We start from the raw sequence: 22,939 nt of genomic DNA on the forward strand, positions 1-22,939 counted from the left end.
TAACTTTGACGCTTCAAGGTCTTTAAACGACACCCTTAAACAAATTTAATTACAAAAATTGGTAAAGTCAAAACTTTTACCATCATTTTCAATTATTCACCTTTAGGCATGAGAACGGATCCAATACGTTCGTTTTACGATAACACACGTGTGTCCACCAATTAATTATACATGCAACCGGATTCATATAACCGCAGATGGTCTATACGCGAATTCACATGCGGTTGCATTATTTTGTACATACCCCACAGGAATATTCGGGGATGAAAAGCCCGCTGAAGGCGAAAGGGTAATTGTTGTTTGGAAGTGTAAATATTACCATCCATTTGAAAACGATTAAACTGCAGTTCCCGAAATGAAACGGTTGATTGTTCGTTCGTGCGTGCCAATTCCAATTTTTTTTAATCCTAAACAAACCGCGTTTTGTATGTTTTTTTTTTCGTTGTTTGCGTGAAACGATGTCGAAAATTTTTAATAATTTCTAGATTTGTAATTGACGGAATATTGATGTTTTGAAGGCTTCAATTTAAACGTTTTCCCGTTGAGAATAGAATCTCCACGTGAATAATCCATGTTGCAATAACCTAGTTTAATCCAAGACTGGGTTATTAGTTTCCGTACGGCAGGTGGGACATGTTAAATTCCTTCGAGACTAAAACTTAAGTAAATGTATATCAAGATTAGTAAAATAAGAAAAATTTTGAAATTTTCTTTTAAGACTTTGGCAAATTTGTCAATTTTCAGGAGGATTCCGCACCAATGATTTTAGTAATTTTGGAAGTTTTATCGAATTCTCTCTGCAAATCCACTCTATAAAAGTCTTCTTATTCTATTTTTACGGTTCGTCCTTGCTCTACACCGATGAAGCGTGAATTTCCTTATTAGATACAGCCGGAGTGGCTAAGTGACAGATAATTTTACACTTGAGAAGCTCCGGCTGGAGAAGTGCACTCTTTAAAGATTGCCGTCAATGACAATTTTTATACGAGCCAACAAAGCTTTAATTGGTACACATTCACGGTTTTATATAAAATATTTATTAAAAAGTAAATATGTACGATTTTTAAGTACAGGAGTCCCAAATTCATTGTCCACATAGTCTCTGAAACTAAAAGCGATAGACTAAAAGTAGCTTACATGTCATTATCTCGTTTTTTGAGAAACTGCTAATGCCGAAAACGTCTTTTGTTTTCGCCCTATCTTTTGAATAACTTGACAACCAGCTGTCAAATCGCCAACCATGGCTCGCTTGGTAAAGTCGTTCAACGCCAAGACAATTCGAAATTTGGTGGTAAAATTTAATGCCAGTGGTTCTTTGGCAACTTCGAAGCCCAAAGTTCCAACCCATACACGCCGTAGTGATGACGCTACGCATAGCTCATAGCTGCTGTAAGTGCCGATATGCAAGTTTCTGTTCGGCGCCGCTCTCAGCAGTTTGACCCCTCGATGACGGTTTGGACTGAACTCGAAGAAAATGACATGAAGGACTACTGGTTCCAGCAAAATGATGCAACATTCCATACTGCTCGATTAACAATGGATTGGTACGCAGCAAGTACCAATGGGCACGTTCAGCCGGTGTCAACTGTTGAGTTGCTATATTAGCAGTCTTATTAGCAGTTTAGTAAATATCTCAGCGTAAGTAATCTGCGCTTAGTTGGTTGTGAAATTCTAGGTTAGGATTAACATTTTTTGTTTCTACCCTTTAATTTTGAAAACTGACAGAATTGTATAAAATGAAATGAGCCTTCAAATCAAGATCATCATCCACTATCTCTTGTAATAACACAAAATTTTCAAAAATATTATTGTTGGCCATAGTTTTAGGTTATGCAGAACCACTAATTCTCAATTGCTTGTTCAGCCGATTTCGTTCCGCTGTATTAAAGCTCATACAACTAGCTGACTGATTTAATTCAACTGTTGACACCTGCTGAACGTACCCAATGTTTCCAAATCGATTGATATCAAAAAGTGGCAATTACAACAGGCCGGCGCGTTCGCCTGATTTGACACTTCCTGAGTTTATCCTGTGGGGATACTTTAAGAGCAAGGTTTATGTCAACAAACCAGACACTTAAGGCCAATATACGCCAGGAAATCCCACAACGACATTGAGGACAATTAAAAGGCTAACAAGCGTCACAAAGAAGCAGCGAAAACCCCCTTTATTACCCCAACACTACAAAAAAGCCAGTTAACACAGGCTATCAATAATTGAGAAGCCTCAACGGTAGCCTTACGCTGGAAAGAACTTCTAGGAACGAAATGTCAAAGTATAGCAAAACCGAATAAAACTTTCACATTGCTTCACGCTATAATTAATTAAGTTTATTGCTACCATATCAGCAATACATTCCACAAACAATTACATTTTAACAATACTACAATTACATATATCACATTACAATACAATACATTTTATTTCCTATTCTACCCCTCCCCATCTCCTCTCCGCATCTCCCTACGCTGCCTTGTCGCCACCACCTCCCTCATCCATTCTCTTCCCTCTGCCCCCTCCCCCAGCACCTGCTTCCAGCCGATCACCTCCTCTCTTAGCTCGTCACACTGCCTCAGTAGATGCTCCAACGACTCCCACTCCCCCCCACATAGCCTACAACCCCTCTCCTCATCTCTCATCCAATACCTATTCGCTCTCTCCTCATTGCCGCATCTGAATCTTGCCACCATCCTCTTCCCCTCCTCATCCCCCTCCACCGACAGGTACTTCGGCAATCCCTCCGTTATTATTTCCTCATACTTAGGGTTGTACCTGCTCTCCCTTATCTGCCCCCTTCTTTCTTGCCTCTGTACATCTCTATCCCTGCTCTCCAGCTCTTTCCACATCTCAATCCCTTCCCTCCTTCTATCATCTACCGCTTTCACTGAGTACCCCACCCTTCTGAAGTATTTCTCCCTCCCTCGTTGCCCGTAACCCCCTTTCCCTGCCTTAATCTCTTTCCAGCACTCCCCCAAAATTTTACATTGAGACCTCTTGAGACCTCTTCAACCCTCTCCTCAAAACGTACCGCCCTTTTACCCGCCTCCACTCTTAACTTGTCGACCTTCACTTCTTCTCTGACTATGTACTCCGGCGTCTCTTTTGCCAACCCCAAAACCCATCTCCAATACCTAGCCTTCACGCTATAATTAGGGCTTCAAAACAGAACTGACCTATCCTAACATTCCTTCACGCTATAATTGGAGTTTCTTCACGCTATAATTGGGGCTCAAAAGAAAACCGACATTCCTTCACGCTATAATTAGGGCTTCAAAACAAAACTGACCTATCCTAACATTCCTTCACGCTATAATTGGAGTTTCTTCACGCTATAATTGGGGTTCAAAAGAAAACCGACATTCCTTCACGCTATAATTTGGGTTCAATAGAAAACCAACATTCCTTCACGCTATAATTAGGGCTTCAAAACAGAACTAACCTATCCTAACATTCCTTCACGCTATAATTGGAGTTTCTTCACGCTATAATTAGGGTTAAAAAGAAAGCCGACATTCCTTCACGCTATAATTAGGGTTTCAAAACAGAACTGACCTATCCTAACATTCCTTCACGCTATAATTGGAGTTTCTTCACGCTATAATTGGAGTTTCTTCACGCTATAATTAGGGTTCAAAAGAAAACCGACATTCCTTCACGCTATAATTTGGGTTCAATAGAAAACCGACATTCCTTCACGCTATAATTAGGGCTTCAAAACAGAACTGACCTATCCTAACATTCCTTCACGCTATAATTGGAGTTTCTTCACGCTATAATTAAGGTTCAAAAGAAAACCGACATTCCTTCACGCTATACTTAGGGTTAAAAAGAAAACCGACATTCCTTCACGCTATAATTAGGGTTTCAAAACAAAACTGACCTATCCTAACATTCCTTCACGCTATAATTAAGGTTAAAAAGAAAACCGACATTCTTTCATGCTAAAAGACTAGGTGCCTAGTACACCTATGCTTCAAAAACAGTTTGATCTGGAGTAGGTATGGGCATTAATGAACCAAATAGCATTAAATTGCCCTTCAGCTACCATAACATAACCATTTTTCAAGCAGAAGTTCTTGATATAAACTTCTGCACCGTTTTGAACCTAGGAAAGGGACAGAAAGGTGCATCCATAAGCATTTTGACAGACAGGCGGGCAATTCAGACCTACACGTGTGATTCCGCACCGATCAGAGAGTGTACCAGCAAACTGAAAGAACTCGCTAGCGGAAATGATGTTACTCTATGATGGGTTCCAAGTCACAAAGACATTGAGAGCAATACAAAGGCTAACAAGCTGTCCAAAAAGGCAGCGAAAACGCCCTTTATTGCACCCCAACCCAACTTAAAACAGGCAATCAATAATTGGAAGGCCCTTACGCTGGAAAGAACTTCCAGGTCACAGACAGGCGAAGAATATGATATCTCCGTCCCAAACAAAACCAAAGAAGGCTTCTTAACCGGCCATGGGCTCCTAAAATATCACCTCACGCATATTGGACAAGCTAAGGATCAAACTTGTCGATTTTGCAACGACGAGTCAGAGACTGCTGAACATGTACTGTGTGAATGTTCGCCTGACACCTACCGATATAAAGGAACAAGACCTAGGAGCAATATTAATTTTCATCAGAGACCTATATGTGCCCTAAACATTTAATTTTTTATTTAAAAATTTATTAAATCTTTTCACATATTCAAAGTTTTAACTCAAAATCGTTATCTGTTAACTTAACATTCTTTCTTGATAAAGATTAGAAGTTGTAATTAACTTCCTCTTCACATTTCAACATGTCATTTTGCCTCTAATTTGTTACAAGAGTAAAGCAGGAAGTTTGGTCGTGTTTGCAATTAAAGAAACATGATTTTCGTTGGGCAATAGAACAAGTTGTGAACAAAGTCTGTGTAATTAAGGTTCTCTAGTTTAACTTGTTTGTGAATCTTTGTAATTCTGGATTTTCTTTGATTAGAAATTACAAGAATTAGATTTGAGGAGTAAATGTTGTAAGAAAAATTTAATTGCAAGGAAAAAATTTTATGTGGGACACCTAGTGGAAAGTTGAGGTCAAGTTAGAGTTAGTTTAAGTGGGAACGTTAACAGCGCTCTTAGCGTTTACTTTGCGGTCACTTATTAAAACCGTTAATTGGTGGTTGGAATTTTTGATTAAATTTCGCCCACTTTACTCGTCGAAACTTGTAATAAGTGGACCACTTCTGAGGAGTTAAAATTTTTTTAATATACATTTTTAACTTTGAAACTTTTTATTTTGCAGTTAATATCATCGGATTAACTCAAGAACCCAATGTAGGGATATTCATTGAAGAGCATAAGAAGAGGGCCGATAGCGATCCAAACGCTCCTCCTTTCGACGATTTAAGGAATTACGCTTATGAAGGTGGTGGTAGTACCGCGGGATCGTTAAGTTCTTTGGCTTCAGGTAAAATACATAAAGTTTTTTTTTATTTAGAAATAAGGAAAGAATTGTTAGTGGAATTGAAAAAGAATTGGAGTAGATACAAATCGATAGGAGCTAAAATTAGAACGCCATTTGTCGTGAAAGTACTGTTTTCCTTTTCTAAAAAGGTACTTTTTCCACAACTCCTAGGCACCTTTAGCCCCGACCACGTCGTCATGATATATCGCGATAATGTTCGAAATGCGGTCGTATTTACAGAGGAGAAAACGCGAAATAGAAGTTTACTTCTTCTCACCGACCGATTTACGATGTTGTTTGGGAACTCGTTTCTTTTTATTTACCACAAAAAAATTACTACGTGGTAGCACGAACAATTAAAAATAAGGAAAATCTTTTTGAATCATTTTATTAAGTTTTTTTAAAGCAATTATTTTCTGAGTTAGTTTGGCGAGCTGAACAAAGATCTCCAGTATCACGTAGAAACTTTATAGGACTTGTGGACCGTTTAACTTTAAGAAGTGAGTTAGTTGTTAAATTTCGTTTTCTTAAAGTTGCGTTTCGCCTAATTTTATTTATTTACTTCTTAGTTATTATAATAAAGAAACCATCTTGAGAAAAAAAAATTTTTCTGCAAAACTATTTGAGATTAAGAAGTAAAACTTTTTGAGGTTGTAAAACAATGTTTAAGGTTGAGTTGTACCAAAATATAAGTTTCCATGATCAACAGTTCTTTTAATAATGAGTTTTAAAAATTATGGATTTTGACGTTTTCTAAAAATGACGTTGAAGAAAAAAATGTTTTTCTTGGAAATTATTAGATATTGAGATATGAAACTTTTTGAGGTTGTAAAAGAATGTTTGAGCTTAGGTTGTACCATAGTATAAGTTTCCATGATCAACATTTTTTTTAATATTGATTTTTAATAAAAATGAGGGATTTTGACGTTTCCTAAAAATGAGGTTGAGGAAAAAAAATGTTTTTCTTGGAAACTATTAGATATTGAGAAATAAAACTTTTTGTGATTATAAAAGAATGCTTGAGCTCATGTTGTACCAATGTATAAGTCTCCATGATCACAACAGTTCTTTTAATATTGATATTTAATAAAAATGAGGGATTTTGACGTTTTCTAAAAATGAGGTTGAGGAAAAAAATCTGTTTTTCTTGGAAACTATTAGATATTGAGAAATGAAACATTTTGAGGATGTAAAAGAATGCTTGAGCTTAGGTTGTACCAAAATATAAGTTTCCATGATCAACAGTTCTTTTAATATTGATTTTTAATAAAAATGAGGGATTTTGACGTTTCCTAAAAATGAGGTTGAGGAAAAAATGTTTATTTTGCGAAACTATTGGATATAGAGAAATGAAACTTTTTGAGGTTGTAAAAGAATGCTTGAGCTTAGGTTGTACCAAAATATAAGTTTCCATGATCAACAGTTCTTATAATATTGATTTTTAATAAAAATGAGGGATTTTGACGTTTCCTAAAAATGAGGTTGAGGAAAAAAAATGTTTTTCTTGGAAACTATTAGATATTGAGAAATGAAACTTTTTGAGGTTGTAAAGAAATGCTTGAGCTTAGGTTGTACCATAGTATAAGTTTCCATGATCACAACAGTTCTTTTAATATTGATTTTTAATAAAAATGAAGGATTTTGACATTTCCTAAAAGTGAGGTTGAGGAAAAAAAAATGTTTTTCTTGGAAACTATTAGATATTGGGAAATGAAAGTTTTTGAGGTTGTAAAGAAATGCTTGAGCTTAGGTTGTACCAAAATATAAGTTTCCATGATCAACAGTTCTTTTAATATTGATTTTTAATAAAAATGAGGGATTTTGACGTTTCCTAAAAATGAGGTTGAAGAAAAAATATTTTTTCTTCGAAACTATTAGATATGAAGAAATGAAACTTTTTGAGGTTGTAAAAGAATGCTTGAGCTTAGGTTGTACCAAAATATAAGTTTCCATGATCAACAGTTCTTTTAATATTGATTTTTAATAAAAATGAGGATTTTGACGTTTCCTAAAAATGAGGTTGAGAAAAAAATGTTTTTTCTTCGAAACTATTAGATATGAAGAAATGAAACTTTTTGAGGTTGTAAAAGAATGCTTGAGCTTAGGTTGTACCAAAATATAAGTTTCCATGATCAACAGTTCTTTTAATATTGATTTTTAATAAAAATGAGGGATTTTGACGTTTCCTAAAAATGAGGTTGAGGAAAAAATGTTTGTTTGCGAAACTATTGGATATAGAGAAATGAAACTTTTTGAGGTTGTAAAAGAATACTTGAGCTCAGGTTGTACCAAAATATAAGTTTCCACGATCAACAGTTCTTTTAATATTGATTTTTAATAAAAATGAGGGATTTTGACGTTTCCTAAAAATGACGTTGAAGAAAAAATGTTTTTTCTTCGAAACTATTAGATATAAAGAAATGAAACTTTTTGAAGTTGTAAAAGAATGCTTGAGCTTAGGTTGTACCAAAATATAAGTTTCCATGATCAACAGTTCTTTTAATATTGATTTTTAATAAAAATGAAGGATTTTGACGTTTCCTAAAAATGAGGTTGAGGAAAAAAAATGCTTTTCTTGGAAACTATTAAATATTGAGAAAAGAAACTTTTTGAGCTTGTAAAACAATGCTTGAGCTTAGGTTGTACCAAAATATAAGTTTCCATGATCAACAGTTCTTTTAATATTGATTTTTAATAAAAATGAGGGATTTTGACGTTTCCTAAAAATGAGGTTGAAGAAAAAATATTTTTTCTTCGAAACTATTAGATATGAAGAAATGAAACTTTTTGAGGTTGTAAAAGAATGCTTGAGCTTAGGTTGTACCAAAATATAAGTTTCCATGATCAACAGTTCTTTTAATATTGATTTTTAATAAAAATGAGGATTTTGACGTTTCCTAAAAATGAGGTTGAGAAAAAAATGTTTTTTCTTCGAAACTATTAGATATGAAGAAATGAAACTTTTTGAGGTTGTAAAAGAATGCTTGAGCTTAGGTTGTACCAAAATATAAGTTTCCATGATCAACAGTTCTTTTAATATTGATTTTTAATAAAAATGAGGGATTTTGACGTTTCCTAAAAATGACGTTGAAGAAAAAATGTTTTTTCTTCGAAACTATTAGATATAAAGAAATGAAACTTTTTGAAGTTGTAAAAGAATGCTTGAGCTTAGGTTGTACCAAAATATAAGTTTCCATGATCAACAGTTCTTTTAATATTGATTTTTAATAAAAATGAAGGATTTTGACGTTTCCTAAAAATGAGGTTGAGGAAAAAAAATGCTTTTCTTGGAAACTATTAAATATTGAGAAAAGAAACTTTTTGAGCTTGTAAAACAATGCTTGAGCTTAGGTTGTACCAAAATATAAGTTTCCATGATCAACAGTTCTTTTAATATTGATTTTTAATAAAAATGAGGGATTTTGACGTTTCCTAAAAATGAGGTTGAAGAAAAAATATTTTTTCTTCGAAACTATTAGATATGAAGAAATGAAACTTTTTGAGGTTGTAAAAGAATGCTTGAGCTTAGGTTGTACCAAAATATAAGTTTCCATGATCAACAGTTCTTTTAATATTGATTTTTAATAAAAATGAGGATTTTGACGTTTCCTAAAAATGAGGTTGAGAAAAAAATGTTTTTTCTTCGAAACTATTAGATATGAAGAAATGAAACTTTTTGAGGTTGTAAAAGAATGCTTGAGCTTAGGTTGTACCAAAATATAAGTTTCCATGATCAACAGTTCTTTTAATATTGATTTTTAATAAAAATGAGGGATTTTGACGTTTCCTAAAAATGACGTTGAAGAAAAAATGTTTTTTCTTCGAAACTATTAGATATAAAGAAATGAAACTTTTTGAAGTTGTAAAAGAATGCTTGAGCTTAGGTTGTACCAAAATATAAGTTTCCATGATCAACAGTTCTTTTAATATTGATTTTTAATAAAAATGAAGGATTTTGACGTTTCCTAAAAATGAGGTTGAGGAAAAAAAATGCTTTTCTTGGAAACTATTAAATATTGAGAAAAGAAACTTTTTGAGCTTGTAAAACAATGCTTGAGCTTAGGTTGTACCAAAATATAAGTTTCCATGATCAACAGTTCTTTTAATATTGATTTTTAATAAAAATGAGGGATTTTGACGTTTCCTAAAAATGAGGTTGAAGAAAAAATATTTTTTCTTCGAAACTATTAGATATGAAGAAATGAAACTTTTTGAGGTTGTAAAAGAATGCTTGAGCTTAGGTTGTACCAAAATATAAGTTTCCATGATCAACAGTTCTTTTAATATTGATTTTTAATAAAAATGAGGATTTTGACGTTTCCTAAAAATGAGGTTGAGAAAAAAATGTTTTTTCTTCGAAACTATTAGATATGAAGAAATGAAACTTTTTGAGGTTGTAAAAGAATGCTTGAGCTTAGGTTGTACCAAAATATAAGTTTCCATGATCAACAGTTCTTTTAATATTGATTTTTAATAAAAATGAGGGATTTTGACGTTTCCTAAAAATGAGGTTGAGGAAAAAATGTTTGTTTGCGAAATTATTGGATATAGAGAAATGAAACTTTTTGAGGTTGTAAAAGAATACTTGAGCTTAGGTTGTACCAAAATATAAGTTTCCACGATCAACAGTTCTTTTAATATTGATTTTTAATAAAAATGAGGGATTTTGACGTTTCCTAAAAATGACGTTGAAGAAAAAATGTTTTTTCTTCGAAACTATTAGATATAAAGAAATGAAACTTTTTGAAGTTGTAAAAGAATGCTTGAGCTTAGGTTGTACCAAAATATAAGTTTCCATGATCAACAGTTCTTTTAATATTGATTTTTTATAAAAATGAAGGATTTTGACGTTTCCTAAAAATGAGGTTGAGGAAAAAAAATGCTTTTCTTGGAAACTATTAAATATTGAGAAAAGAAACTTTTTGAGCTTGTAAAACAATGCTTGAGCTTAGGTTGTACCAAAATATAAGTTTCCATGATCAACAGTTCTTTTAATATTGATTTTTAATAAAAATGAGGGATTTTGACGTTTCCTAAAAATGAGGTTGAAGAAAAAATTGTTTTTCTTGGAAACTATTAGATATTGAGAAATGAAACTTTTTGAGGTTGTAAAGAAATGCTTGAGCTTAGGTTGTACCATAGTATAAGTTTCCATGATCACAACAGTTCTTTTAATATTGATTTTTAATAAAAATGAAGGATTTTGACGTTTCCTAAAAATGAGGTTGAGGAAAAAAAATGCTTTTCTTGGAAACTATTAAATATTGAGAAAAGAAACTTTTTGAGCTTGTAAAACAATGCTTGAGCTTAGGTTGTACCAAAATATAAGTTTCCATGATCAACAGTTCTTTTAATATTGATTTTTAATAAAAATGAGGGATTTTGACGTTTCCTGAAAATGAGGTTGAGGAAAAAAATTTTTTTTCTTGGAAACTATTTGATATTGAGAAATGAAACTTTTTGAGGTTGTAAAACAATGCTTGAGCTTAGGTTATACCAAAATATAAGTTTCCATGATCAACAGTTCTTTTAATATTGATTTTTAATAAAAATGTGGGATTTTGACGTTTCCTAAAAATGAGGTTGAAGAGAAAATGTTTTTTCTTCGAAACTATTGGATATAAAGAAATGAAACTTTTTGAGGTTGTAAAAGAATGCTTGAGCTTAGGTTGTACCAAAATAAAAGTTTCCATGACAATAGTTCTGTTAATATTGATTTTTAATAAAAATGGGGGATTTTGACGTTTCCTAAAAATGAGGTTGAAGAAAAAATGTTTTTTCTTCAAAACTATTAGATATAAAGAAATGAAACTTTCTGAGGTTGTAAAAGAATATTTAATGTTGGGTTGTACCAAAATATAAATTTCCATGATCAACAGTTCTTTTAATATCGATTTTTAAAAATGAGGGATTTTGACATTTCCTAAAAATGAGGTGAAATAAAGTTTTTCTCCGAAACCATTCGAAATTAAGAAATGAAACTTTCTGAGGTTGTAAAAGAATATTTAATGTTGGGTTGTACCAAAATATAAGTTTCCATGATCAACAGTTCTTTTAATATCGATTTTTAAAAATGAGGGATTTTGACATTTCCTAAAAATGAGGTTGAAAAAAAGTTTTTCTCCGAAACCATTCGAAATTAAGAAATGAAACTTTCTGAGGTTGTAAAAGAATATTTAATGTTGAGTTGTACCAAAATACAATTTTCCATGGTCAACAGTTCTTTTAATATCGATTTTTAAACGAGGGAGGGATATTAATCTTTCCTGAAAATGAGGTTGATTTCTCCGAAACCATTCGTGATTAAGAAATGAGGTTATAAAAGAATGTTTGAGGTTCTTCTGTACCAAAATTTAAGTTTCCATGATTTCAGTTTAAGTCCTTTTCAATGAAACGATTTTGATTAATTGTATTTCAATTTAACACAAACTAATTACATCTATACTAATTAACTCTAAGGACATACGACATGTTGCGGTCATTCAACAGCTTCCATTTACACAAGATGGAATTTGTAATTCAATTACGTGGTGTCTATACGCTGTGTTCTGTATCAAATACTATTATTTTATGGTTAATTATTAATTAATTTTTGTTTAAATAGGAACTGATGATGAAGTTCAAGAATACGATTATTTGGGAGCTTGGGGACCGAGATTCGATAAATTGGCAGACATGTACGGTCCTGGCGAAGAAACCGAACAAGAGGAGGAATAAATAACTCAAATTAACGAAAACATAATAAATAGTAAGAACGTAAAAGTGAAGAAACCAAAAAATAAAGTGACGGACATTCCTTTTTCGACACCAAACTCTAAAACTTTCGAAAAATAAATTAACACATTAAAAATTCATTCTTAAAAAAACATTTTTAAAAAGAACTTTATAAGGAACTTTAAGAGAAACTTTGAGGACTAAAAAGAAAACCCATCACGCTTCACCACCTTCACGAAAATAACTTACATTCACTCACACACACGTCCCCTCCCCAAAAAAAAAAAAATGATGTAACGTGTTACCACATAAGACTGTCTTGGCCGGAAGCGGTCATGTTAAGAGTAAAGTTTTAAAAGAAATTAAACTATAAGAAGTAAACGAAAAAAAATCGTATAAATGAAATAATATTGTAATATCCGTAGGGAAATATGAATTATTACCAAACGATTATTATTAATTAATTAATTATTATTAAGTTTAATTAGATCGATCTTTCCCAAAGTAATCCTGTTTGATTTTTTTCGCACCAACTCTAGGTGATATAATTAATTAAACGTTTTATTATAAAAAAATGAATCTCCACTGCCAATACTCATCCGATTATTATTTAATAATAACGTTGTAATATATAATTATTTAGAAATTAAGATGAAAAGATACCAAAGAGGCACTAATTGTGTCATCATTTCAAACAGGCTTAATTTTGAAAGGGGAGATCTAAAAGAATTTTACACAAAAACTATTAAAAAAAAACAATTATTTGTTTTTGTACTTAATTTATAACAAAAAATTAAATTAAAATCAGTTTTGAATGAAATCGTATAGTTTTTGTGTAAAACTGCAAATACTTTAATCGCGTAACTTTAATTAATTAATTTTAAATTAAACGAATAAGTTTAATTATTCGCCACTGAGCCAGTATTCCTACAAAAAAAAAAGAATCTTAGTTATTAAACTTTAATTAAAAAGAAACCAAGTGTAAAGTAGTCTCACTATAACTAGGCGAAAATTTAAGCAAGAAAAATTACGAAAGAAAAAAAATACTAGAATACGCATAATCCGCAAACCCTAAGATTACGAAGTAAAAATAAGGGATGAGGGAAGAAAGAGAGCTTCGTGAACGTTTTATTAAATGTATATAGACACAACATTACGAAGACTAATGTATACACGAAAATCGAGTTTTTCAACATTAAGATTCTCCCCAAAAAATAATAATTTTGATTTAATTTTATTAATTTATTTTTTTAGCACGAATACTAAATAAATAAGTCATAATTAAATATTTATATAAATTATATCATATATAGGATCGATGTATAGTGTTACTGTTAAAAGAAAAGTGAGTCATCAGAAAAGATTAAACAGTTAAAAAAGACCTTCTTATATATGATATAGATGTTGCCATATTTATATATACACAGTTATTAGTCGATTAATATTTTTATTTTTATTATTCTTTACCATTCTTTTGAAAGAAATCACTAACGAGACAGCTCACTAGTATTTTTTAATGTGTTTGTAGGTATGTATATAGAAAAAATACAGAAAAAAAGCGCGAGAGTGTGTGTTTCAAATGAGATTGGAAGAGTCAGTGCCAATTACTCATTAACTTATTAAATGTAACAACTTCTCGAATGCTGTGTAAGAATAATTATTATTAAAATGAAAGGAAATAATTAATTAATAAAAAAAAAAGAAAAAAACGATAATCCGATTATGTGTTTGCACTTGTGTATTGATAAAGAGGACAAAAAAAAATTATTAAGAATACCGCGACGGAAATAATTATTAAATTGGGTAAGTCTCTCTGCGTATACTTAAAAATAATCTTTGTATTTAATTATTATCATTATCATCTTATTAGGTAACCATTTGTCCGAAAAAATATTTCTCATTTTAGAAATACAAAAAAAAAACGACTTATTTTCCGTCTTTTATCGAGTGTTTTCTAGTGATCCTATATTTATCTCGTAAGAAACCGTAGATTTACCGTCTTAAAATTTTCTTTTGTAAAGAATTATTTTAAAAATGATTTATTTCAATATAACTATGTAAAAATAATTCAGTGTTTTAATTACTTTTAATACCTTTGTGATACCTTTTAATTTAGATCTATTTAAAATAAGCAGCGTTGCCAACCTAACAGATTTAATATGCTCCGACTCCCCAGTGTTACCATTAACAACTTAAAAAGGTAACAAATTCATTAAATTTTCATATTTTCGCATTTTTCTCAATATTTAAGCATCTGAGAGCAAAAGTGCCATAAAGCAATATTGTCAAGAATAAAATTTGCCACAATTTTTGTTCCAAAAGTATTTTCTAACATGCTCCAATTCTCGAGTGTTATCATTAACTACTTCTAAAACAAAAAAATTCATCAAATTTTCATATTTTCGTATTTTTCTCGATATTGACGCTTCTGAGAGCAAAAATTGAACAGTATGTTCTGGAAGAGTAACAAATTACATATGCAATGAGCGTACCCAATCCAGTTTTAGCAATGGAATAAGAAAGTTACTAACGCTGAATAACAATTAAAACTAGAACTAACACTAGAAATTTTCATATTTTCGTATTTTTCTCAATATTGACGCGATTGACGCATCTGACAGCAAAAGTGAAAGACATCAATATTCTTAAGAATAAAAAACCAAGAACAGTAGAATCTGATGTAGCAGTACTGTTAGATTCTACTGTCCATGCTTACAGCAATTGGAATATAATTGAATCAATTGTACAATCCATTTTATCCATCAACTTTATGAGTGCAATCAAATCTTTTTATTGAGGATCTCCTTTTAACTTTTCAAATAAAATTTGGCGTAATTAATGTTTCAATTTTCCTTAAACGGGTTTTTTTTAATTATCTACGGTTGCTTTTTCTTCGTTTTGATTGCAAAATACTAATTATTTTTGAAAATAAAAACGATATAACCTCAACTGGAGGTTGTCAATTTCTAGTACCAATTTAAAAAAAAATAAAGGTACTAAATCTGGAAAACATCTAAGTTTTGAGATTATGTTGCAATGCAATTAACATAGAAATAAATAAATAACAATTAGTAACAAAAAATGAATATAATAGTAATATATAATGTAATTAATGTGAATTAAAAGCAATTTAAAAAATTTATTTAAACTTAGTGACATTTAATCAATTCCATTACCAACCTCACGATTGCAATATAGTCTTATATTAATTTTCTCAAGTACTTTATTTCGGCGTATTTCGATTTAAGAACCCAATAATTTTCTTTAACAAGCAAACAAAGCGTCTTAAAAGGTACAAAATAAGAAACTTTGATTTTTTCTGAATAAGATAGGACGAAACTCGTCGGTTTTTAGCGGATAGAAAAGTTTTGGGGACCACTTTGAAAATTGACATGCACTTTTAATGAAAAATTATCCATTAAAAAATAATTTAACTCATTTCGAATTTCAAGGTTGGTAGTAACGGCAGAAAGTCCCTGTTACATGAGTTGTCGAATAAGGTTATGTATTTAAAAATATGAATATTTATAAAAATAATTGGAAAAAGTAATTGACAAACAAAATTAATTAAATAAATTTAATTTATTTATCTTTTAGATATATTAAGAGTCTCGTATTTAGAAAAAAAAATCATGGTAATCGAGAATCTTAAACTTTAAATTTTTGTATTTTTCTCAATATTTACCCATCTGAGAGCAAAAGTAAAAGAGAGCAGTATTATTAAGGATAAAATTTGCCACAACTTTTGTTACGCCTTGAAAAGAGGAAAAATACATCATAGTTGCAAACAAATACATTGAGATATCTTATTAAATAAAAAAAGTTTTAGATGAAGTATTATTATTTATTAAAAACTTAAGTCATTTACAACTTAAAATACATCATTCAGATATCATAAACAGGTTCACCTTTTTCATTCCAAGTATTCTTCACCTTTTCAAATGCAAAAGTTAGGTACAAAGCTAAAAACAATTTTAAATTATTTTAAACAAACTTAAAAGAAAGATAAAACTATTTGTAACTCACAAGAAGCTTCCCACTCCGATTTTGATAAAGTTCCAATAATACTTGTAGGTTGATACTCCTTCAAATAAGATTTGGCATGTAAATAATCATCAGAATCGGTTCCAACAAGTCCATTTCTATCCTGACATGGAAAAGGTTCTAAACTTTTCATATTTGAAAGTAAAAATGAACCCTCGTCTTTCATCCGTTCAAAAAAATCTCGGAATTTCTCCATACGAACCAATTTTAACCCAAATTTTTTCGCTAACTTAACAAAGGTTGGGAAATGCACCAAAAATTCGGGACAATCAACACAGCCGTCCAAATGAAAGTTGTATTTTGCCCCAAAAAGGGCCGGTTTTGTTGTGTTACACTCGAAATAAACGTTATAAACGTTATTTCCGAATGAGTCATCGTTCGAATTTGATTTTTGTAAACGCGCTATTAATTCGTTTGCATCAGGGATAGTTCCTATGAAAAATCCGCCTGGTTGAAGACACTCCCCGGCATTTTTTAATAAACATTCCGCTTGGGAGAGACTTTCAAAGCTGTAATGACACGCAAATTGACAACTTACTAAGTCTAATTTTAATGAAGGATCTTTATATTTTTCTCTTAATCTAACTCTGGTACAGTCGGCGACAATATATTCGATTGAATAAAGATTGGTCGGACCGCGATCACGAAAATTACGGGTTTTCATGTCATCGTAACGAGCTTTACATTGGTCTAACGAAACCGATGCGATATCGGAACAAATTAAATGATTAATATTGCCTTTACGCCATTTTAATAAATCTCCCCCTTTACCACAGCACATATCGTGTACGCGAATAGGCGCATTATGTTTTTTTGTAGACTTAATCTTTGTTAAATACTCGTTTATCAACATGCTTTTTATCCAATTATGAAAATTACGCATAAAAAAGATCCTAGACATAGCCCTTTCATCCAAACCTTTTTCCTCCAAATTATTATAATGTTTAGCCACTACTTTTGATACATTTTCAACAGCTTCGTGGGTATATTTTGGTTTCTTCGCAGCTTGGCCTGGATCATTTACTATCTTTTTCTCTTCATCTGAACTATCTTTTTGGGGATCATCTGGTTGCACATCTTCCTTAACAGGCACTTCTGCGTATTCTTCATTTCTAGCATCAGCATCAGCAGCGGCTAACACTAAAGTTTGCTCTAAATCGTCCCCGTATTCCTCTGCATAACCTCCAAGCGAAGTCATTCTTAAGATGAAATTATAATTTTGAGTTAATAATAAACTTAATGATTAGATCAAAATCATATTAAGTACTCACTTTTTAACTTATTCTAATTAAAAATGATATTTTTTTAATTAAAAAGGTTTATTTTAGATCATCACAGTGAAGTTAGGTTTATATGACATAACCTAAAAATGTATTCATTAATAAAATTGTTTTAAAAAGAATTAATTAATTTAAAATTATTTCTTTATATATGATTTGAAAACTAATTACGAAAGGTGTTTATAAAAATTTATTTATTAAATGAAAATTTTATTTTATATCATCATCTGAAGTTAGGTTCGAATGACATAACCTATAAATTGATAAATTAAGCTGTTTTTTTGGTTATTATGTTTAAACGTAATAAAATACCTCAAAGAAAAGAATTTACGTTTGAATTCGAAAAGATTGAAGAAGACATAAAAAATATACAAAGTGATAGTGAACAGATTAAAAAATTATATGCCTGTTTGGATGTAAAGGTGCCAAAACAAGAAAAACGATTTGCCGATGTACAAGAATATTTACAAGACTCGGATAATTTAGAGGAAATAAACGGGAGATTAAAAGGATTGGTTGAAAAATTAAGTCGGGTTCAAGATGAACTTCAAAAGAAAAAGGAAGAAATTTATGAAAAATGTAAAACGGATTAAAATAAACGCTTGGTGATAATTAACATACAAGTTTATTTAATAGAGAAATACAAAAATAATAACTTTTTATATCATATATTCTTCATTAACCTTTAAACAGATATAACAGGATAGGTTCCCATATCATAACGAACATTTCTATCTGATAAACCAAGAAAAAACGAACATGGTCCTAAAAAACAGAACTATTTATCATCATTGGAATTTGATATCCCTTTTATAACAAGACCCAAAGAAAATGGCTAAGAAGCTAAAATGCTTTAAAGAAAAGTAACCCAAAAGCGTAATGAAAATGAATGAAATAAATAAACGATTACTTTTTTTTTGTAATAATAATAATAATTTATTGTTTATTTCGTTATATATACATTTATAAAAAATACAACGTGGACGGATATTTCTATATATTATTATGTAGCCTTTAAAACCTTTAATAACGTGTTTCTATCTAACAATAAGAATAAAAGGTTAATAATGAAAAAATGTGGAATGTTAAGGTTAAAAATCACATTTAAAAAGAGTGTATACTCGTCAAGTAAAAAAAAAATTAAGTACATACGTTTCAATACTTTTTGTACTCACTTTGAATGCTTATTGTGCATTAATCGTGCGAATATTGCTCTCTATAACATTTTTTTCCTTAATTAATAACAGCTAAAACCCAATTCTATTAAAAATTTCTTTTTAAAAACAGAATAGAATAAACTTAACCTTTCAATACACCCAATTTAAATTTAGCAATAGCGCCATCTTTTGTTGGCTTTCAACAACATTTGACATTGTTGACAGATAATAACAATTCTAATAAATATAATATTTGTGAAATGTTGTGAATACATAACAGATAAATAAAAGCCTGTGTAGCTATAATAGAACTAACACTTTCACTAGAAGTAGAAGCATTTGGGTTTAGCCAAGAGTTTCTTAAGAAGCTAAACTCGAAACTTTGTAGTTCTAGGTCTAGTGTTAGTTCTAGTTTTATACTAACATCGTTAGTAGAACTAACTCTAGACCTGGAACTAGAATGATTCGGGTTCCGTAAATATCTGAGCGTTTGCAAATGAGTTAAGTTATATAGATTTAATACAAAACAGTAAATAATAAAATTCAGACAATAAATTTGAAGTTTAATAACTAGCGCCATCTTTTGCCCAACGATCGTTTCTATTGACAATAGCATGGTGTACTGGAAGGTTAAATTTTAAAATTCACAACCACTTATTGCATTCAGTGTTGCCACCAAGACAGTCTTTTATTAATTTGCCTAAAATTATTCATTTTAAAAAATATTTAATACATATATTAAAGGATGATTTAAAGTTGACACTGATGTGAAGTTAGCGGACATATAAATCACACTCAATTATTTCAAGTGACAGTTCAAAACGTCATATTTTTCTAACCTACAAAGATATAATGTTATTTATTATAAAATTAGTAAAAGTGATTGATCGTAATATATAAAAAGGATAATTGCAATAATAAAAACTTATTTTCGTGTTCCAAAAGTGGCAACACTGATTGCATCCTTAAAAAAAAAATAACATACATGAATCATGTTAGCTTTAAAGGAATAAGTTAATAAACCAACAACGTTTAAAACCTAAAAATCCCTTTCTTTCAAGTAATTGTTAGTAAACAACTTTTTAAGGTTAATAAAAAGAAAATAAAGTTTGGTTAGAAAGTAAGTTAAGAAACAAATAGAAACTAATTTTTTTATCGATAACTTTGATTTTCGTTTCAAGAATTAACGGTTTGATCTGGTAAATTAAAAATCGAGCGTATTGTTAACTTGCCTGCCGGTTTACATTGAAGATGATCCTCAATAAATTGACAGGGACATGTTATGGACGGACAATGGCGCCCCCCTTTCGCTGGAGGACTCGCTAAGTAACCCCTAACTCTTTCTTTACCCCATCGCGAGGCGTAACGGAGATATAATAAAGCTGCACGTTCCTAAACGGAAAATTTATAAATACATAACCTATATCTTAATTTCATTTAAAACTTTTTGAGGTTAAGTAACTTAAAAAATAACTTTTTTGCTTATTATTAACACGTTTTTTCTACAACTTTATTAATCGACGCCCATTCTAGCCAAAAACCTTGACCAATAAGGGCAACAATCCCTTATATCGCTTCTCGGCGGTTTATTAGCTAGAATTTCCTCGATATATTGACACGGACATAAAGCTGAGGTTATGTGCCGTGGGTTTGAAGGATTTCCAATGGTATCCTCTAGGGTCCAGTCGAGCCGGCGTCGTAAAAAATCCTTTCCCCACCTCTGCAGGTATCGCGTGAACACCTGCTCGGCTTTACCCTGTATGAAAACCAAAAACATAACCTCAAAAAATAATCCATTTTAAATTTCATTGTTACCAAAAGAAAATTAACCTCAAAATAAATCAAAAAAATTTCTAATAAATTAATAATTCACGTTTCTTACCTGTTTTCGTGATAACCTGGTTGTTCTTGATCCTTGTATAACAATGTCGTTAGCAGAAATATCCATTCTTTGTTCCCACCCATTAGCTTCTCGTTCTTGTTGTTCGATACACGTTTGTAATTGATTAATGCAAGGTCCCGGGTCCAAATAAATGAAACATAACGTTACTTTATGGCATGAAATTTTTCCGCGATCGTCTAACGCCAAAATGATCTTATGGCGAAGAAGTTGCTTGTTAACATTGGCCAAGCAACGTTCCAAATTACGCGAAAGTTTGAATTTGATCCAAATCGATAAGAAAATAACACCCGCGTTAATAACTAGCCAAGTTATTCCAACCCCGAAAAGCAATAAGCCGTTTAAACCGGAAAATAATAAACCAAGTAAAAGACTGAAAGCTATTGTTATCCAAACAACTAATATTCGTTTGTAACATATATTGTAAATTGTGAAACGGTAATCGTTTACTAAAAGTTCCATTGATTGGACATATTCTTCGACAGTTAACTGGAAAAAGTAAATAAAAAAATATTACTCAGCTCCAATAAAACTTATTATATAATTTTAATAAGCTAATTATAATGATTCATAGCGCATATTTTATGTAACATGCATAACAATAAGGTTTATGGGTTAAAAATCAATTTAAATATGTTTCTAGTTCTAGTTTTACACTAACATTGTTACTAGAACTAACTCTAGACCTGGAACTAGAATCATTAGGGTTTAGCCGAAATTCGGGTTCCGTAAAGATCTAATCTTATGCAAATGAGTTAAGGTATATAGATTTAATACAAAAAAGTAAATAATAAAATTCAGAAAATAAATTTGAAGTTTAATAACTAGCGCCATCTTTTGTCCAACGATCATTTCTATTGACAATTGCATGGTGTACTTGAAGATTAAATTTTAAAATTCTCTCACAACCACTTATTGCATCCAGTGTTGCCAACAAGACAGTATTTTATTAACTTGCCTGTTTTGCATAAAAATTATTAATTTTAAAAAATATTTAATGCATAATATATTAACAAATGATTTAAAGTTGACACTGATGTGAAGTTAGTGGATATATAATCACACTTGACACATCTCAATTATTTCAAGTGACAGTTCAAAACGTCATATTTTTCTAACCTACAAAGATATAAAATAAGGAAAAGTGATTGAGTAATACATATAATACAAAGGTTAATTGCAATAATAAAAACTTATTTTCGTGTTCCAAAAGTGGCAAGACTGATTGCATTCTTTAAAAAAATAACATACATGAATCAATGTTAGCTTTAAAGGAATAAGTTAATATAACAACAACTTAAAAATCTTTTTCTTTCAAGTTTTTTTACCCCTAATTGTTAATAAACAACTTTTTAGGGTTAAGAAAAGAAAAAGTTTGGTTAGAAAGTAAATCAAGAAACAAATACAAAATAATTTTTCAGTTAATTTTTGTTAATTGGAAAAAAAAATATTACTTAGCTCCAATAAAACTCATTATATAATTTTAATAAGCTAATGATAATGATTCATAGCGCATATTTCATGTAACATGCATAACAATAAGCTTTATGAGTTAAAAAGCAATTTAAATAATACTTACAGTAAGACCTTGAGCCATAAGTTCTTCAGGTACCAATTCTGGACGGAATTGTGCTGGGGTTACCCAAGGAAATCGTGAATTAACAGGCAATAAAGTCACAATTATATCACCATTAGCTATAAAAATTAAAATAATTCTTTTTAATAAACATAACCTAAAAATAAATTTATTAAACTTACTAAAACCTTGTCGAATGGTATCATTAACACTCGTAATAGGTAAAACAACGTTTCGTAAGGGTTGGTTATCGTTATTAGGCCCATTACTATCGTTTAAAGAACTAGTAATACTCCTTTCCAAATTTACTTGAATACTTTCCGTTTTAATAACTGCCGGTTCGTTCGAAACGTTTTTATTCGTAGTCGTAACACCGTTTTGGGCTTCCTCTTCAAATTTAACCCAACTTTTCGTTGGCGATGGTTGCGATTTTGGGGCCACCACATCCGTTTTGCCCGGTTCACTTTTAACATCGTCTTCTACTACGTTCATTTTAATTCCGATTAATCTTTTAACACGTTTACGATTTCAATAATAACTGATAACAGGATTAAGAGGGTAGTTTCATGGTGTTTTCTTTGGGAGTTTTGACCAACTTTTTCAACGTTTTACGGACGGAAGTGATAATTAGGGCGGGACTTACTCATTTTATCACTAATTTATACTTCTTCTAATGGAATGTGTGTATGTAAGGTGGCTAATTTACATTAAATAAGTTTCTACTACCTGTTTTAAGGTAAAACAGGTTGGAATTCTTTTAATTAATCTCTTTGTTTGTAGATGGCGCTTCTTTAAAGTATTATAACAAACTTATTTAATAGGGTTATTTCAA

The 22,939-nt window shown here is 30.9% G+C and overlaps 3 protein-coding genes and 1 long non-coding RNA gene across 19 annotated transcripts in view; 2 read left to right on the plus strand and 2 right to left on the minus strand.

Moving 5' to 3' along the window:
• LOC111414968 (neural cadherin) overlaps positions 1-14,217 on the plus strand; it is a 286,762-nt gene extending 272,545 nt beyond the window's left edge. For all 14 annotated transcript variants that reach the window (XM_071197078.1, XM_071197082.1, XM_071197080.1 and 11 more), the window contains 2 exons: positions 5,275-5,439; positions 12,041-14,217. In XM_071197078.1, the coding sequence (XP_071053179.1) occupies positions 5,275-5,439; positions 12,041-12,153 (278 nt within the window). In that variant the 3' untranslated portion in view covers positions 12,154-14,217. The remainder of the gene's footprint in view (positions 1-5,274; positions 5,440-12,040) is intronic.
• Positions 14,218-15,428: 1,211 nt separating this feature from the next.
• Positions 15,429-15,984, plus strand: LOC139430259 (uncharacterized). Its single transcript, XR_011640723.1, has 2 exons — positions 15,429-15,696; positions 15,748-15,984. It is a non-coding gene; the product is annotated as an uncharacterized lncRNA (long non-coding RNA).
• Positions 15,974-17,573, minus strand: LOC111415013 (RNA guanine-7 methyltransferase). Its single transcript, XM_023046499.2, has 3 exons — positions 17,466-17,573; positions 16,177-17,393; positions 15,974-16,112 (listed from the first exon to the last, which is right to left on the minus strand). The coding sequence occupies exons 2-3, from the start codon at positions 17,390-17,392 to the stop codon at positions 16,036-16,038; spliced, it is 1,293 nt and encodes a 430-aa protein (XP_022902267.2). The 5' UTR covers position 17,393; positions 17,466-17,573; the 3' UTR covers positions 15,974-16,035.
• Positions 17,574-18,080: 507 nt separating this feature from the next.
• Positions 18,081-22,835, minus strand: LOC111415038 (transmembrane protein 268). Of its 3 annotated transcripts, none has more exons than XM_023046532.2 (5): positions 22,290-22,835; positions 22,111-22,226; positions 20,514-21,020; positions 19,864-20,023; positions 18,081-18,239 (listed from the first exon to the last, which is right to left on the minus strand). In XM_023046532.2, exons 1-5 carry the CDS (start codon positions 22,597-22,599, stop codon positions 18,160-18,162), a joined length of 1,173 nt encoding a protein of 390 aa, XP_022902300.1. In that variant the 5' UTR covers positions 22,600-22,835; the 3' UTR covers positions 18,081-18,159. The 3 variants fall into 3 exon arrangements, with proteins under 3 accessions (XP_022902300.1, XP_022902301.1, XP_022902299.1); XM_023046533.2 differs by having other exon boundaries at positions 18,081-19,470; positions 22,290-22,831; XM_023046531.2 differs by lacking the exon at positions 18,081-18,239 and having other exon boundaries at positions 19,933-20,387; positions 22,290-22,834.
• Between the last annotated feature and the right edge of the window lie 104 nt (positions 22,836-22,939).

The sequence above is a fragment of the Onthophagus taurus genome, chromosome 6 (genome assembly GCF_036711975.1).
Source record: "Onthophagus taurus isolate NC chromosome 6, IU_Otau_3.0, whole genome shotgun sequence".
NCBI classification, from domain to species: Eukaryota; Metazoa; Arthropoda; class Insecta; order Coleoptera; family Scarabaeidae; genus Onthophagus; species Onthophagus taurus.

Excerpts from the sequence above, each read along its gene's own strand:
- LOC111415013 (XM_023046499.2), bottom strand. The coding sequence starts at position 17,392 with ATGACTTCGCTTGGAGGTTATGCAGAGGAATACGGGGACGATTTAGAG. Across the intron at positions 16,113-16,176 it reads ATCGGAGTGGGAAGCTTCTT|CTTTGTACCTAACTTTTGCA; the intron begins GTGAGTTACAAA and ends AATTGTTTTTAG.
- LOC111415038 (XM_023046531.2), bottom strand. The coding sequence starts at position 22,599 with ATGAACGTAGTAGAAGACGATGTTAAAAGTGAACCGGGCAAAACGGAT. Across the intron at positions 21,021-22,110 it reads TTATGGCTCAAGGTCTTACT|TTAACTGTCGAAGAATATGT; the intron begins GTAAGTATTATT and ends TACTTTTTCCAG. Across the intron at positions 20,388-20,513 it reads CCAGGTTATCACGAAAACAG|GGTAAAGCCGAGCAGGTGTT; the intron begins GTAAGAAACGTG and ends GTTTTCATACAG.